Here is an 18,344-nt window from a genome sequence, read left to right on the forward strand (position 1 = left end):
GAGAAAAGTGCTTTCCCTGCAGATTTATCTGTATAAAGGTGGAATTCCCTACACTCCTTTTTGTTCTAGGAAACACAGAGTATCATTTTGTACCCTTTCCCATCTGCTTTCATTATTTTATTCTTTTTATGTGTTCCTAGAAAGTGTTTTAGTATACAGTTTTAGTAAACAGGGTATTAAGTCCCAATGCATTTGATATTCTTTGTTTGGCAGGGTTTCCTTTTTTTTTTTTTTGTCAGAGAATTAGTTCTTGAAATACAAAAACTGTTTGTTTTGTTTTTCCTTTGGTGTTTCTGACATTCACAGGCCTTAGACTGGATCCAAGAAACAGGCGAATATTACCTCTCTACTCACAACTCCACAGGGGAATCAGCAGAAGAAACTCAGGAACTCCTGAAGGAATATGGGGAATTCAGAGTACCTGCCAAAGTAAACAGTAACTTTAATCTAATTATGCCATCTGCTTTCATCTGTATTTATGGTCCTGTTTCAATGTCTTGAATCTCTGTGATAATATTCTCGTGATTTTATAGTTGCCCTCTAAAAATCCTAGTCCGGAAGATAAATTACTTTTGAGAACTTTTAGCAAGACATAGGCACAAAAAGGAGGTTTTCTCCACCTTGCTTAGTACTGGTTATAGAAGTTTTCTGTTCTGATCAGAAGAGAAAGTCCATTTGCATACAGAGTTCACAGCAATCTAATAAGTCATCCCTTCTATCCTCAAAAAATCATTCCAGAATGGAATAGAGTCACTAATTGATGTGAACACATCCAAGGTCACAGTGGACTCTTGGTCTCTTTCTTCTGTCATTAAAACCACAATTTATCTCACTAATTCCAGCTGGGTTGATCACAGATGATCATTTATCCCATTAGAAATAATCTGCTGATCCCAACAAAGTACTTTAAATAGATGAGTCTTTAAACTCCAGGGTGAACATTTTTGAGTACAAAATTGCATTACCAAGAATATATTAATTTATATGGAGCAGTTCTGGGAAATCTGGTGGGATTTACACAGGAATGGTGATTGGATCTGCTTCAGACAAATTAATTCAAACCATAGGTAATTCACAGACAGTGAATCCACAGGGTTATTAATAGTCTCTGATAAGGATGTAAATTGCAGAGTTGGACTGCAGGAAGACCATGGCTTTGGTATTATTTCACTGCATTTCACTATGTCCTGAAATTGATCTTCTATAATCCTTAAATTCCTCCTTAGGCTGTCCATGCTTGTGTGGGTTTGATTCACAGGCTTTGTGGTGTTCTTGTCCCTTCTTTTAGCTTAGCTTGCATGTTTCTGAAAATGTGAGATAACTAGCAGTGGATGGAAGGTAATTTCTTCAGACAGGACACATACAACATTCTTTCAACTACTTCTGAATTCTAACCAGTCATAATTGCTCCACCTGAAATTGCATCCTGGTTTATAATTTAATTTTTATCAGAATAATCCAAATCCACAATGAAGTTGCCAAACCATTTTGACTCTTGACTTAGCCTAGGATTGAATTTTAGACCTTGTTCATTATTAACCATTACTGGCTGTTTCTTACACTGTCACATCTAAGTCTTGCTCCCTTGGGCTGTCCTACTGCTGACGTAGAATATTTTCGCTGCCGTGTGCAATCTGGCAGATGCATGTCACTCCCAGACTGATGTTATTCTCAAATTAAGCTGGAGTTGAAAGCCTTCCTGTTCCCAGTAACTTTCTGGCCAAACCAATTGTTTGAAATGCAAAATCACCGGTAGCTTTTGGGATTGAATTACCCTTTAAATATGACAGGGAGTTGGGTTTTTACATCTCCATACCTAGCCGTGCTTAGGTATTCATTTGATTTGTTAGGATGATGTCTGATTCAGCTGTTAATCTATAATGGTGGTGAAATTTCTTGAATTTAGTTTTGTGTTTGAAATCTGCTGGATGTTTTCTGCTGTGATGTGCTTTTGTCCATTTGTGGTCAGATCACTGATAATGTCAAGTATCTGACAGGGTGTCTTGCTTTAGGCATGGTGGAACATCCTCTCTATCTTTGGCAACAGGCTTGTCTTGTCAGTGCCTCATTTCCTGGGATAGATTTGGAATCAGAGCTAAAGTTTATAACTAGGTCCTTTGTGCCAGTGTAGACTAAGGGGCAGTCAGGGCCTAAGTGGAATAGAGAATACCTCTGGAAGGTTTGGGGGCTCAGTGTGTGCTTTGGAGTTCAGGCATCTTCTAGCTGGTAACGTTCTAACTGGACTTAAAATACCAATGGAGGATTTCATAGTAGAACATGAATTTGGATTTAAATTCTGTTTGTTTTTGAAACAGAGTAGTAATGACTCAAAATCATATCCTGGGCTGATATGTGGTGTATTAATGACCTTCCTGCACAGATCTGCAGATCCACCAGGTATAGAGTAACTGGGTGTATTTTATGAGGTGCTATTTTAAAATCTTGTCTTCTACTCTAAAGCTCACCAAAAATAAGCTCTTGCCTATGGGAAGGAGGCATGTATAACTTCCAACATGTTTTATGTGTTTGTTTCTGTGGGGTTTCAAAAAGTTGACCTTCTATCTTCTTCAGCTTTGTAAGTGTCCATATAAAAATGTCATTCCTTTCATGTTTTGCTGAAAAAGCTTGAAGTGCCTGATTCTGTATAAGATGGAGCACAGACACTCTTTAATGCTGTATAAAAATTGTGAACTTCTTTTGACTGCTGTGTGAGTTAAAAGCAAAGGAAATAATAATAAAACATAACCAAGGACCATATTTTGGGCAGCAAACAAAGGAGAAAGTGAAGCTCCTCATCCAGCTGGCTGACAGCTTTGTAGAAAAAGGACACATACACGCCACTGAAATCAGGAAGTGGGTCACCACTGTTGACAAGCGCTACCGGGACTTCTCTCTCAGGATGGGGAAATACCGCTACTCCCTGGAAAAAGCCCTTGGAATCAACCCAGAGGTACTGTAAGACCCTGTCCTGTTAGGGTTTTATACCCGAGTCACAGAGGAAGGTGAGGCCTATGGTATGAATGCTGTTGGTTTTCATGTGCCCATTAGAAACACTGAAAACTCAGCCAGCCCACCTGGCCATGCTCAGAACTGCTTCTGGAGAAAAAGGATGAAAAGGTTTTTCTGTGGTGGGTCAGTGATGTGAGGAGAGGCAGATGAAGATGAGAAAGATTTTCTAAACAAATGTTTGCACCATTTTTCAGGAGACCATACAGCTTTCAGGAGGAAGTGGGGGGGAAAAAACATATTAACTGAATAAAAATCTGTGTTAATTTTGGTATAAACCACAAATCCTGCTCCCACACCTTTATTTTGTATCAAATTCAAACTTTGACTCTAAGTTTCCATTATCTTATCCTTTAACTAACACAAACAATTCATCCCCAACCTCATCTCTGAACTCTTTTAGGTGAAGTAGAGTATCATAAGGAGCAAAAATTAGGATCTCCTGGCCGTAGTATTAAGGGAGAGTGCCAGAAGCAGAAATACTTAAAGACCTTTCAGTCAACGACTCTTTGGAATTAAGTATCAAGATTAAGGAATAAATTCCGTCACACCCTCATGATACTTTAACTGCACTGTTCCTTGTAGGGCCTCTTGTTTACACAGAGCTCCAACCACAGCCTGGAAAAGTATTCCATGGTAAATGGCCACTGAAAGTTGTCTCTGTAGGGCACTCTACTTTATCAGACTGTTTCTTATGGAGTCCCATAGACAACTAATTAGTTGTCCCACCAGACTACTAATTTAAATACGAAAGAGTAAGGTAATTTAGACTTTTTTATTATTATTGATTGGTCGTTAGGAGAAACTGAAGATTACAATGAATACCATTTCTGTTTTTTTAAGATTTCTCTCTCAGCTTTTTATCTCTTCTCACAGTACTTCTACTTCTCTCTAAATTGCCTCCCTTCTGATATTATCTTGCTTTTGTCCCTTCTTACCTCTGATTTCATGAACATGTTGCACTTTGCACAACAGTAGGATTACAATGAAGTTCAACTCTGTACTTTTTTTTTTTTTTTTGTCCTAGGATAACAAAGACCTAGAACTAGATATCATTCCGGCAAGTCTTTCAGACCGGGAGGTAAAGCTGCGAGATGCAAATCATGAAGTCAATGAAGAAAAAAGGAAGTCAGCCAGAAAGAAAGAGTATGTTCCCAAACACCGTGTCTGCATGGCACATTATCTGCTAAAGAATAATTCTTTGATATTGGCATGACCAGAACTGACAGTCCTGTAACTCCTTCCAGCTGCAGAGCTATTGAGATAAGTCTGCAGGTGTAGGGCAGAAGTTGTTACTTGTAGGTTAAAGAATTTCAGAAGAACATAAAGGTTGAATTTCTTTTGGTTTTAATCAGAAGTTAGAAAGGGAAAGTAATGAGTCAAGCACTTGGATTAACCCTGATTTTGTGGAGTTGCTAATTTCTTTCTGGTTGTATGTAAAAAGTAACGTGAGCAGGAAAAAATAAAGAGCATCGTTAGGTGTCTAAGTATTATCTAAACATCAGTGACCTAAGAGTTCACTTGAAGTTTAAGTTAAAATTTCAGCAAGTGTAAGTCTGAGAGAACTGGAAATAGTTCACACTAGAGGAAATATTTGAGAAGTTCTTGTTGTACTTAAATCCATAAACAGTCTGTTTTCACAGTATTCTGTCTTATTTTGTGTGTAAAAATATTGGGAAAGTATTTCTCAGCCCTCTGAAATTGTCACTGCAGGTCATGATTGATAAGAAACCACTTATACTTTAGAAAATGTTACACTTGGTCTGCCTGTGGCAAATTTGTAAAACATCAGGAATTTCAACTTTGAGGGTCCCAGCCTCAGGCTCTACAGATGCCATTATTGCATTTCACAGTATCTGCATTTTCTCTGGTCAGATACCAAGCTGTTGAAGTCTCTTCAAAGTAGTGGTGTCTCCCAAATCCATCTGTGTTGCCTCTGAAGGTAAAGTTTTAGGGTGACTTCGCACTGTCAGCAAAGGTGCAAATGTTGGTGAATCACAATTCCTTAATTCTGGGAGGAAAAAATTTCTGAGAACCAGCTGATAGTTAAGGATGGGCATGTCGGTGGTAAATCCCATGGACTCAGGGACACAGGAGTACATCTTAATAGGATTTTGTTCAGGAAAGACTTTTAGAAAATAATTCTGCAAGGGACTGGAGTATGAAGTGGTATTTTTGTCATGGACCTGAAAGTTGCAAAGGAAAGCGGCTGAGGTCTAGGGTGGAGATACCCTTATTCCTTAAGACAACAGGAGGATGTTTTGTTTTCTGTTCATTGTAGAAATGCTTATCATCCAAAAGACCTAAAATACTCCCTTTTTTTTCAGATTCATTATGGCTGAGCTTCTGCAGACAGAAAAAGCTTATGTCAGGGATTTACATGAATGTTTAGAGGTAAGTTATGGCCCAGGAGGTCCCCAGTATTTCCTGGAAGCACATGTTGTCCTCTGCAGTGGGGATGTTCACTTTAATGCACAGGTTGTGCACATTGATTCATGGAGCCTTTCCTTAAGGATTCAAATCTATTCCTTTGAATCACCTCATACTAGAGAAACTTCTGGATCTGCAGAGTCAAAAACCTTGCCTAGCTGTTCAGCAGGGTATTCCTAAAGTGGATGGTGATATTCAAGGCAAAAAACAGAGTGTAATTCAGTGAAATCTGCCAGCTTTTGCACTCCTGCAGTCTGACAGAGATTTTTGATATATCTAATGCTACTGAAGTGGCAAATCTGGCTTATCTTGCAGCTGTTTCTGCCTGCAGTTTTTGAACACCATCAGGTGGACAGCAATGACAGGTGTTGTTGGTATGTTTCTGCTTTTTCCTCAGACAACTTCAAAGCATCAGCACTTTAAATTTCTCTGAAGAGCTTTCTGTAACACTGGAAAAAATTTATTAGCTTGTTCATTTAATCTCAAAGTACATAGTTCCTTTCAGCCTGTGCCTTTGGCAATAAAACAGGATCTATTCTTTTCCACTGCATTTATTCACAAAATTAAGAGTTTCTGGTGTCTTCCAGACTTACCTTTGGGAAATGACAAGTGGAGTGGAAGAAATACCAGCTGGGATCCTTAATAAAGAACACATCATCTTTGGCAATATTCAGGAGATATATGACTTCCATAACAAGTAGGTTTTTTTAGCAGTTCTGTTAATGTTTAGGCACTTGTGCATCTCTGTGGTGCCTGCAGAGAACCCCACGGTACAGTGCACTCCTGAGTGTAAAGTAATTGATCCAAATTTGCAAAATAATGTTTGATTTCTTGTTTTGTTCCTTTTACAAAAGTGAATTGCAATTTAATTCAAACTTCACCTTCAGCTGATTAACAATGCTGAAGTCATAGCAATGCTTTGCTTTGCAGTCTGATACATGTTTTCCATCTCACAGCACCAGATCTAGTCTGGATGCTTGCCTGTCAAAAATATGATCTTTGAAAACACCAAGGGGAGAAAGTGGAATTGTTGGCATGAGCTGGGTTAATAAGTAGCTTTCTGCCACTTCTTGGAGACTTTCTGTATTTAATCTGTAACTAACAGTACCCTGTCTTGTTAAGATAAGACTGTGTACCAGACCAGCTTAGAGGGCATTGTTTCCATGGTATAATGTGAATGCAACAACAGTTACAATCTTAACATTCAGGGGTGCTGGATCCAACAAGTTCAGTCTGAATTCCAAACCTGCCTTCAGGTTACACTTTTCAAACAAATCAGAGAATCCTTCCCTGTTCGAGTTGTGGGACATTTCAAGTGCTTCAGTCAGATAAATGTGCCATCACACAAATAGGTCCCGGCAGGGCATGCCATGTGCATGCTTTAGTGCAAGCAGCTTCAAAGCATATCAGGATAGTAGCCTGATTGCCTTCCCACTTCCCCTTTCTCTGTGGTGCTGTATTTTTGTTCTGGTGACCCTGACTGATGCCATCTCTTTACCCTCTGTTTTGAGTTTCTGCTGTTCCCAGCTCCCATCCCTGCAGCCCTCAGTCATGTCCCACAGCTTCTCACTGCTGTCATTTCTCCTTTCTCTGACCCCTCCTCCTGCAGCCTGCTGCTTCTATGTAATCTTTTTTCCTCTAAAACTTCTTTCTAGCAATGCTAAAATAAATTTCCCCTGTCCCCTCCACTGGTGTCCTCCACGGCCTTCTCCTTTGGCTGGTGATGCTAAGGCATCCTCCAGCCTGACTCAGAATCCATGTCCAAGGAAGGGCAGCAAAGCTGGTGAATGCTCCAGAAAACATGTTCTAGGAGGAGCAGCTGAAAAAACTGTTTCTCATTCTTCTTTCCACCCAGGCATTGTACAGGGCTCTATCTGCAAATAAGTGTCACTTGTGGTACAAGCTGTTCAGAGAGAGTTGATAAAAAAAGAAAATCTGGTTACCTATGAAATTCTGAGCTTGTTTAAGCTGTTGTCTTTTGTCCAGTGTGCTGAGTTGGGTGTTGGGAATCTGGCAGCTTTGGGGTTCCCTTGTTGCTCTTTGTCTGAACCACTACACAAAAAACTCTTTGAGGACCTGTGTCCAAATAGAGCTGTCCTGGGCACACTGACTCCCTGCTAGGGATTGCCTCTTTTCCCTTCCTGGTGGAGTTAATGACTGTATTCAAAAAACAAAGCACACCTTGGCAAGTGACACTTTTTCTGCTGGCTGGACACTTGGGTAGCCTCGTAATCAAGATACAAGTATTGATCGTTAGCACTGATTAACTCATTGGTTATCTGCATCTCCTGGGTATTTGGCTGTAACTAATTACACTGGTGTCTTCTTTTTTCAGCATTTTTCTAAAGGAGCTGGAGAAATATGAACAACTGCCTGAGGATGTGGGCCACTGCTTTGTCACCTGGGTAATGAGGCTGCTATTTATTCAAATTAATTCCTCCAGCACAGACGGGAACAAGCTGGGAATAGGTGCAAGGGTTATGTCCCCTGTGATAAATGAGATTCGGAGCTAGTCTGGAACTCCAACTGCTTTGTCCTTCACCTGTCCCAGGGTGAAAGCTTCCACCCTTCTCCTCAGCAATAGTGTGAAGGCTTTCCAGAGCCTCTCTCCTTGTCCTGTACTGACCAGCACAGCTTTTATTTACCTCTGCTGGTTTCTGCTTAGCAGAGCTCCATCAAACCAAACCTGTTTTTAGAGGTGACATTCATTTCCCTGTGAAAGGCCCTGGGAGGACAGACATTTAAAATCTTAATATACCTTTCTTAAAGAATTTTAGTCATGCCATTAGAACTCCACAAAGGCATGAAGAACATATTTTATCGACTTTTTTTCTCCAGAAATTAGTGTCAAATTTCTGAGCCACTGTGCTGTCTCATTCCATTATGCATTGCCAGGATAATTTCCAACAGGACTTTGAAATCTTGATGCAGAGAGTCTTCATGAGCTTAGGAGGCTCTGGGAATTTGCTACAGTAATTTATCTGTATGAAAGCTGTTCTCTTTTCAAAATATTTACCAGTCAAGTCAGCCATCTTTGTGTTTTGTCTGATTGTTCTATTCATATATTAAAGCTAGGAACTAGTATTTTAAGAGTAAAGATGAAATATTTTCACTTATCCAAAAAATGAGCACGTTTAGATGATTTCAGATGGACTTTTAATTTAAAAACATATCACAAGTCTTGATGAAATGGATTCAGAAATATTGTTTACAAAGAACAGGTTACCTGTTTAGGAAAGATGAATGCATTTATGTATCATTCTCTGCAAAATCTTCCTGGTACTTTAAGATACTACTGCATCATCTCAGCAAAGGTGCACGTCCAGAGCTGTGTGTGGTTACAGATATACGTACAAAGCTGCCTGCACAATTGCAGGATCCTGTTGTTTAGATATTTGGAATAAAAAAAATGCAATAGCAATAAAAGGAAAACATCCTCCTCTTTTATTGGCCTCCCTCTTCTTGAAACCAGAGTACATTAATAAGAGATGAGAGTACACAGATGCTTTTAATTTCTGCTTAAAAGGAAACAAATTAGGAAATAAAATGCAAAACACTCCTAGCACAACATAAAATTTGAGCCATTGAAGTTGGAACCGAAGTAGGAAAGGCAAGTTTGGGCCAAGTGTCGCAAATTTCAAGTAAAAAATGTTGGCTTGTGCCAGTTTAAACTAGGTGAGTCACTTGCCCAGATTCTAGACTGGCTTTATCTTCAAATAGCTGATAGAGTCAACACTTCATAACTGAGTTTTGAGACTTTCAAACTCTTGTGTAACATTCTTAGAGCGCTTAGAAATTATTTTACAACTGGATTAAAGTTTTTAGGCTTTCCCTCTGTGATATTTGTTAAAGAAAGCCTCCCACAGCCCTCAGAACTGCTCAAGTAAGTCATGACCCTTAAAGTCTTCTGCTCTTAATTTCTGCTCTTGTGCTGCTTGGTGGCAGGGTGGGGGTGGGTGGTGGTGGGTGTGTGGGAGAGAGTTGTCACCTGTATTTATCCTGGTGTGCTTTAATAAAAACCTGTGGGAGCAGAGAAATAGCTTATCTTGCTTTTCCCTTGATGTTTGTTTTCACAGGCAGACAAATTTCAGATGTATGTCACCTACTGCAAAAACAAGCCTGACTCCAGCCAGCTCATCCTGGAACATGCAGGGACTTTCTTTGATGTAAGCAGCCACTGCTGTTTTCCTTCTACACACCTGGTGCAGCTGAAACACCTCTTTTTACACTCAAGCGACGGGTTCCTTTCTGTGCCTTGGCATTTGGGTTTTCCATTCCACTGCAAATATCCCATGCTGTGAGAACTGATCAGCTGTGGTGTGGTGTGTGGTGAAGTGTGAGACACACATTCTTATGGGAACCTTTGGGCATTTTTCAGACTCAATGCTTTCTAAAGATCTGGTTTAGATGTAATCTCTGTTTCTGAGTTAGTGATAACATGAAAATGTCAAATTCCACTATATATCATGACCTGAAATCCCTAAATCTAAAACAAGCTCCTATCCTCCTGTTCTGCAAATTCTACCCAGCCTATTCCATATTTGCTGCATTGTGCTAATAAGGAGCTCCATTGACTCCAATTAGACTATTTCCCATACAAGTGCTACAGCCAGTGATAAATGCTTTTAGGCTCCAATTCCAATTTTGTAGGCTGAGAAAAATCTTTCCAGTTTTTGAGTACCTTTAAACCAAGCTCCTCCTCTTATTTGACCTCATCCATTTTACCATGCTTATCTGCTACCTTATAGCTTTAATTAGCTGTCTTTCTGGGGAAAAAAAAAAATAAAAGAAAGAAGTGCTAAGACCTCTCTTCCAAAGCATTGAAGGTGTTTGTAAATGTAACAAATCAGCAGGATCCAAGCTGTGAAGGAGTTGGCATCTGACATAAATCAGCTCCTCTGGAGTTTGTACGTGCCCATGGTTACAGAACTTCAGCCTCCCTCGATAATGAAAGGTCTCACATGAGCCGCAGGAAAAGTGACGAACACCTTTTTCCTTGTTACCGAATGGTCTAAAAGCCGAGTGGGACTGGAAGGGCTTTTCCAGGAGGTGGCGCTTGAGCCTCTTGAATGGTTTATACTGGTCACGACTGTAGAGCCGCCTTAGGTGTCGGCCAGTGTTGTTTGCACAGGTTAAAAGCTTTTCCACTCCAGCAGTATGGGCTGGAAAGCTGCCCGATATTGCTTATTACTGAATATTCGTGTGTCAGCATCTGCTGTTTTGCCAGGGGGAGGTGTTTGCCTTCCCTGGGTGCCTGTACAAAAAGAGAAAGCTGACTATCTCCCCAAAAAATCCTCAAGGAGGCACTCAGTGCGAGCGACTAAGGGAATGCAAAGTGCCTGTAGATCCTTCTCACCTAAAGATCTTGGAGTGCCAGTGTTTCAGGGGCAGGACAGCCTGGCACAGGGAATACAGAGAAAATAGTTGGTCTTTTTTTTTTCCAGGCAGAACCTGGAATTTCCCAAAACCCTGATGATGAGAGTGAATTATCTAGAATAACACCCCTTAGTAAAAAGCCGTCTTGAAAATCACAAGTGTTCCTCAAACTTCATAAGCTGTCCTAGAAAGCCACCTTTGAGATGAAAACAAACAGTCCCAGGAATTTGTTTGAGCCCTTCAAGCCCATGGAAAACTTGCAGCTACAGGGCTCACTGTAAGGGTTAACTGATTAGGAGAAGGAGCAAAGGTAGGTGACATATCTCATTCAAAACCATGAAGAGAGTTACGAGCAATGCTGAGAGCTGGGATGTTCTCAGGATGTAAGTGAAGCCATGTATGTAGAGAAAAGCAACTTTATTTTATTGAACCAGTTGAGACCGGTGGAAAACAATGCACAAATTCTCACCGGTGAAACATGCCTAGTTTATCCTGCAGCATTTGTCTAATAAAGCATAGAGATTGCCATCTTCCCTCCCTACAGATGGTGCTTTGTTTATAAAATACAGAAGTTGTTGGTATGGTAATATTAGCTGGAAATTGCACAGGGAATGAAAATTGTGTGTTTATTCTGACTTAACTGCAGTCGCCTTATTCATTTTGCTCTTTCAGTTTTTGTGTCCATCTTGTTCATCATTATTTAAAACTGTGTTCTTTATTCATTAATTTCAAAGATAAATGATGCCTGCCATGTTTAGCAAATTTTAATATTTGTAATACCATATACTTCAGGCTATCAAGGTATATTTTTGATTACCAACATATGTTAGCTGTCAGCTTCAATTGGTAGAATCAGTATGTTATTGAGGTAATCAAGTTGATTTTAGTGTCTTTAGTTAAGCAAGCTTTGATCTTTGGGACAGAGTTTGGTTGAGAGATGGACATGCTTCTGCTATTTGGAATAATTTTTTTGCTTTGAATCTCGGAAAAGATCTGGTTTTATATTCCAGAAGCCACAGGGCACTTTTGATTTGCGTGACCAGCATGGAACATGGTAAAGCTCAGTGACTCTGGTAGCATTGCAGAGCATGCGGTTTCTGCATGGATGAGGGTTCTTGGACAGTTTCTCTGCTGAGCCAGAATGTCCCTTAGGGAATGAGCAGAGGCACAAACAGGGTCTTGCTCCAACACTTCAGGGACCAGAGGGAAGAGCTGCAGGGAGAACGTCCCTTCCCAGCACTTGTCAAATGTCACTCCACCAACCCACTGTGTCCCTGCACGGTCTGACCAGGGAACATCCTGGCAGAGCAAGGAGTGCCAAAGGGGAGGAATCTTGCTGAGAGCATGCCCTGCTGTTCAGAGCTCTGGGGGGAATGAGCAGGGCTAATTTTGTTACTTGGATCCTACAAAAACAAGTGTACTTTGCCAGCTGCAGGAAGTTCACAGATGTGACCGAGGTCTTGCTGGCTGCTGCAGTTATGAATTAAGTCTCAGCCATGTGCTCTGCAGGCACAGCTCCTCTGTGAAGTCAGCTGTGACTCAGCTTCATGCAAACTCCATTAATCCCCAAACAGAGCCCCTTCCTTTTGAGTCTTGTTCATGGCACCAGAGCTATTAAAAAAAAAATCTAGTAAAAGAAACAAAACCAACAAACTAAAAATCTGTTGGCACATTGTGTGCAAATTGGATGCTTTTGCATCCCAGCATTAAGACAAACACTGGAGCGAAAAAGAAGCAGTAACCTCCCTAGTACTCAGCAGAAAATCAGATTGTATACAAAAGGAAAATCTCTGTTCTTGGCCGCTCTTCTCCCTTCATCTTCCATAACTTTTTCACTTCACAGTCTCAAGTTTGCAGTCCAGTAGCTGGAGAAAAATCCCGTTCCCATTTTCCATTTTCTTCCTTAGGAATCAAGGATTTCCTGGTGGCCAGGAGCAAGGCAAGGCATGCCCAGGGCCTGGCAGAGTCAGAAGGGTTTCTAATCTGTTCTATTTCAGCAGAGAATCTGCTCCTGTAGGGCATGAGTTTGGAGTCTTATAGATGGCTAAATATGTTCGTTAGGGTCCTGTAGGATTTTCAGGAGCTCCTAACTCCTCCTGGAACAGTTGGGAGGAGGCAGCTGGGCCCTTTGCAGCCCTCAGCAGGTCTGTGATGTCTCCAGAAATTCATGAGCACACCACACTGATCAGCCCAGACATTTTGTCTGAGGTTCAGGTGACGAAACAGAAGTCTTCAGTGCTGTAACAGGTATCATAAGGGGATCTCTCTCCTGGCCCCCAGGTGCCACCTCAGAGCAGAGCAGGTCTGTCAGCACAGTGTCAGACCTGTTATTCCCATGTGGATATTTCAGCTACCCCAGGGCTCTCAAATGGGACTCGATGCCTATGTTTAGACAGCTAAATTACACCCTACTCATGCAGTTTAATTTAATGTCACTTCATTTTAATTGAATGTTAAGACTCTGCTTTCAGCCTGCATAGCTAGGGGAAACCAGATGACATGACAGGTAAGTCATACTTAAATTAAGGCCTGTTTACTCAGCAGAGCTTTAGCTTGACTTGTAAAGGGACCCTGCAGTTTAAGTGGCCTTAGGGGGACTCTGCAGTTTATTGTCAGCCTCTCTGAATCCACACTTACATGCATGTGAGCTTAAAGAGGGTTAAAAAACTAGCGGTAGAATGCAGGGATCCAGAGCTAAAATTAGTTATGGGTGGTTCTGTCTGGCAGGGGGCTAATAGTTTTCCATGACTGACTGCTGTTTTTATCCCTTCTAGGAAATTCAGCAAAGACACGGACTGGCCAACTCCATCTCTTCTTATTTAATCAAGCCTGTCCAGAGGATCACAAAATACCAACTCCTACTGAAGGTACCTCAGCGAGCTGCACAGATCAGCTTGTGCAGAGCAGTTCAAAGGTGTTATGAGTTTCCTTTTGCTTAAGGGAGCTGCTTCCTGACCTGTAAGCATAAGGCCCCAGAAATCTTCCAAGGGCACAGTCTCCCTTGAAACCACCTTTTTTTTTTGTCTTGTGTTATAGTTGTTCCCATTTAACCCCCACTATTTGTGAGCATCCACCGTGGGGTTTGCTGCAGTTCAGCTTTCTCCTGCCTCTGGAGCCGCTTGCAGGGACCAAGTGGCACAGCTGGGTGTGAAGGCAGCACGTGGATCAGAGTTTGTTTATGGGTGTCTGCATTGCTTCTTAGGAGCTGCTGACCTGCTGCGAGGAGGGCAAAGGGGAACTGAAGGATGGCCTGGAAGTGATGCTCAGTGTCCCCAAGAAGGCAAATGATGCAATGCACGTCAGCATGCTGGAAGGTGGGCAGGGGCCAGGGCGGGGAGGGACCTGCTGAGAAATGAAATTTGTGAGTAACTTGTGGTGGAAGTTAGTAGAGGTTCACTGTAGCAATTCTGTTGTTTCATCGTAATTTTTAGGTGCCTGCTGGCGCCTTCCTTATATTTTTCCAAAGGTCTTGGAAGAATAAAGTGGGCTAAGAGGTTTCGGTGGGGGGGTTATTTATGTATATCTTCCGTGTGTGTATATATGTACACATGTGTGTGTATGTATGCATATACATATGCACTGTATGTATATTTGTATATATATTTAGCTATAACATTCCTTCTCCATTAAACAAAAAAATCACCTCCTGAAACAGTATCAGTTTGGCTGCTGACAGCTGTAAAAATTATTGGATGAAAACATTTCATAATTCCGTTTCAACATTTCAAAAGTTCTGGTTTTCTGAGTCAAAACAGCTTGTGTTTCAAAATGTTAGCACAGTTATGCCAACGATTTTAAAAGAAACATTAAAAAATATTTTTAAACTACAGGAAAAAAAGTTTGATTGGCACAAAGTGAAGTCTTTTATTGGCTTATTATTGTGTGGAGTATTTCTGAAATGTAAAAATTTTATTTGGGACTGAGATGCTTTATTGTGTCTCACACATTTTCTTGGCCTGGGAAAATAATTTTCAGACTGGCTTGAGGAAAACCAAGAAACAAGCAGAATACTAAAACAAGTGAAAAAAAGAACTGGTGCCAAGCAGCACAATAAGCCCAGGTGACTAAAATTGCAGGAGGGCAAACTGAATTTGTACTGAAGTGCATAGGATTTCTTGCAATGCAGTTCTGTGTACAGTAACCACCACTGAAACTTTCATAATATTATTTTTGATTAATTATTACAATACTTCAACAGCAGCCTCATTTAGCACATATGGTGTATTTGACCTCCGATGAAGCAATTACATTGCTGCAGTAGAAAAAAAAAGGAAAAAGAAAAATATTATCACAGGGGCAATAGATAGCCATTATTGTCCTTTCAGAATATGAACAAAAAGAGGAAGAGAAAGACCCTTTTATTTCAAGTCTTTACTGCCTTGGTGTTGCTGTGAATTTATTCTTGTCCCAAGAATAAATATAAACGATTGTATTTCATGGTTTTAGGGTTTGATGAGAACCTGGACGTCCAGGGAGAGCTGATTCTTCAGGATTCCTTCCAAGTGTGGGATCCCAAGTCTCTCATTCGGAAAGGCCGTGAGAGGCATTTGTTTCTCTTTGAAATCTCTTTGGTGTTTAGCAAAGAGATCAAAGATTCTTCAGGACACACAAAATATGTTTACAAGAACAAGTTACTGGTAGGTGTGGCTGCAAAGCAAATATTCTGGGTGTTGTGTTTTTTGTAGGTAGAAGTGGTGTTTTGGAGGCTCACATGTCCCCTGCTGGGTTGGGAGTACCTTTGTCCCTGGAAGGGCTGGCCCTGAGTCCTGCAGGACTCACCTGGAAGTCAGCCTGCAGTGAGTCTGGAGAGGTTTAAGGTAGTGAGATGTGAAGGGTGGGGGGAAATGTGAGCAGGATCACTCCAGCCATTCACTTCCCTGCCACCCCAGAGCTTTTCTCTTTCTTTTATCTGTGTGTAGCAAACGGAGATAAGATCCCATTCCCCTACCCATCCCAGCCTCCCCACTTCTTTCTACAAGTCCAATGTTTTCTCATGAAGCTTCATATACATGAAATCTTTCATCATCTCTCCTCCACACTAGACCTCAGAACTGGGAGTGACTGAACATGTTGAAGGAGATCCCTGCAAATTTGCTTTGTGGTCTGGACGAACACCATCCTCAGACAATAAAACAGTGCTGAAAGTAAGTCTTTTCTGTTTGTTTTCTTTGCCTTTAGCACTTCTAGCTCAGGCCTTGGGAACCCTGAATGAAAGGTCAGTTTCTTCCTTCCTCATATTGACATGGCTTCCCTATCTGCCTGTGGGGTCATGCCTGCATCAGGATCAGCTCAGCTCTAAGTGCTCAGTTGCAAATGGGACAGTTGTGCAGTCTTGCTGGAACTGCATCTCCTCTTGCAGCCTGGGTTGAGCAGCTGCACACTGACACAGGGCAGGTCTCAGGGTGTTTGCTGGGAGGTGTAATTCTCTTATTCCTTTGCCACTGGGATTATCAACAACCAGCCTCTTCCACAGACCTCCAGAGCTGACAGCCTGTTCTGTCAAGTGAGTCTCTGCGGAAGAATCCATGTTATAGTTGTTTTGTCCAAGGAAATCCCAGCTGTGCACTGATAACCTGTTTCCCCTCTACAGAGCATGCTGAATTGCTAGCAATAAATGTATTTATCCAGAGCTTAGCTGCTTTGCTGTTGCTTGCCAAGTAGGTCTGATCAGAAGTCTCCCAGTTGCCTGGGGTTACCAGGTAATCCAGCAGCTGCAACAGTGCAGCAGAGAGGACAAACAGTTAATCATGGCATTCATCACCTGACCATGGCTCCTCTACACAGGAGGTGAGAACATGATAAATCTCTCTCTTTCTGCCTTGTGAAAAACTTTAGGCATCCAGTATTGAAACAAAACAGGAATGGATCAAAAACATCCGGGAAGTTATTCAAGAAAGGATCATTCATCTGAAAGGAGCTCTGAAAGAGCCAATTCAGCTCCCCAAGACACCAGCAAAGCAGCGAAACAACAGTAGAAGGTAACTTCAGTCATTCCCCACAACATGAAATCACTGGTGTATTCTCAGCCCAGAACTGTGTGGTGTCTGTGGACTTCATACTGGTTTTTACTGTAGTCAATGCAGTTTTCATTGTCTTTGCTTTTTTATGTTGTCTTGGCAAAAGAGGCTAGAAATCTTTTTTATGATATACATACAAAGATCTTTCATTTTATGCTCCAAAGTATAGAGAGAAACAGTAAAAATTCTTCAGAGTCCAAGGTTATAGCTCTTTCCTAAAGTAGATTTTACTTCTTCACATTTGAGTAAAGCCAGATTTTTTTCCTTGTTTGGCACATTTCATTGTTTGGCAACCAAAATCATAGTTGATCCTGACAATATATTGAAGAATATTCAGTGAATAATCTGTATTTCATCATCAAATACAAACTTGCTTCAGCCTGTCAAGTAATATTAAAATTTTTTTGTCAACTTGTTCAATCCTGGATTAAATAGAAATTACAGATACTTAATTGTTCTTTTTCTGTTGTGGCATTCCAAAAGCCACCTGTAATTTGAGCATCTTCATTTCCTCATCAAATATTATCCCTCTTTTACTTCAGGCTGTGTTACAGAGACATTCAAAACATAAGTAACCAAATCATCCAGGAGACCTGTAGCCAAGCAGAGATCCAGACATTTCCTCTGAGAACATGCTCCAATACAAAAGTTTTCTTTTACAGAATGGAGACATATTTTTTCTTTGTCCCTAAGGATATATTTTGTATTATTTAAGTATTTACCTTGGAAGACCAATAAACATTTATGATATGTGTTAGCAGCCTCAGTGAGGTAAATAGGTAGAGCTCTATATTGTCTTTATCTATGTTTGGGTAGCATCTTTATGGCTCAGCATTAAATTCCTGAAGAAATTTAAACAGATGTTGTGACTATGTGCAAATCCAAACCCCATGGCTGAGGATGACATCATTCTAAATTGCAAGAGCTCTGTAGCATCGTGGGCTGCCTCAGTGGGGTAATTTTAGCTCTGTCCTGCTGACTCAGCACTGCTCAACTCCACCTGTAACACTGTGCTCACTGGTGGTATGTTAAGAAATGTCATTGTCTCCCCATCACATCTCTTGCAGAGATGGAATAGATGATGCAGACAGCCAAGGGGATGGCAGCAGTCAACCTGACACCATTTCCATTGCCTCCAGGACATCACAGAACACAGTGGACAGCGATAAGGTAGGACTGAAATGTGAAAATACGTGGCAGGTAATTGCCCCCAGAAAACTGTAAGTGAAAAGCGGGATAGAAGGCAAAAGAAGGCAAGCTGTCTTCAACTGAGTGATCTGAAATTTTTATTCCCCTTCTCTAAGTTATTAAAACCCAATCTCTTTCTGTGTGCTCGTCCATACTGCTCTTCCACACGGCAACATCTCTGTTACTGCTGCTAGTTGTGGTTAATACACAGAGGTTCAATTGCCTCTGAAGAAACAGCCCAGAGCAACATTTTCTTGCCTAGTAAATCTTGTCCTGTGAGATCCAGCTTCTGAACGAGCAAACAGCTGGCTATGTTACACATTTCCC

The 18,344-nt window shown here is 41.1% G+C and overlaps 1 protein-coding gene across 5 annotated transcripts in view; it reads left to right on the forward strand.

Moving 5' to 3' along the window:
* The window catches only part of KALRN (kalirin RhoGEF kinase), a 473,232-nt gene that overhangs the window by 324,071 nt on the left and 130,817 nt on the right, over positions 1-18,344 (forward strand). For all 5 annotated transcript variants that reach the window (XM_066190284.1, XM_066190280.1, XM_066190281.1 and 2 more), the window contains exons 21-33: positions 307-429; positions 2,768-2,950; positions 4,034-4,152; positions 5,334-5,400; positions 6,024-6,133; positions 7,772-7,841; positions 9,513-9,602; positions 13,587-13,679; positions 14,015-14,126; positions 15,259-15,449; positions 15,855-15,956; positions 16,648-16,790; positions 17,897-17,999. In XM_066190284.1, the coding sequence (XP_066046381.1) occupies positions 307-429; positions 2,768-2,950; positions 4,034-4,152; positions 5,334-5,400; positions 6,024-6,133; positions 7,772-7,841; positions 9,513-9,602; positions 13,587-13,679; positions 14,015-14,126; positions 15,259-15,449; positions 15,855-15,956; positions 16,648-16,790; positions 17,897-17,999 (1,506 nt within the window). The remainder of the gene's footprint in view (positions 1-306; positions 430-2,767; positions 2,951-4,033; positions 4,153-5,333; positions 5,401-6,023; positions 6,134-7,771; positions 7,842-9,512; positions 9,603-13,586; positions 13,680-14,014; positions 14,127-15,258; positions 15,450-15,854; positions 15,957-16,647; positions 16,791-17,896; positions 18,000-18,344) is intronic.

Source organism: Chamaea fasciata, unplaced genomic scaffold, assembly GCF_029207755.1.
Source record: "Chamaea fasciata isolate MVZ Bird 193981 ecotype frontalis unplaced genomic scaffold, bChaFas1.0.hap1 SCAF_8, whole genome shotgun sequence".
NCBI lineage: Eukaryota > Metazoa > Chordata > Aves > Passeriformes > Sylviidae > Chamaea > Chamaea fasciata.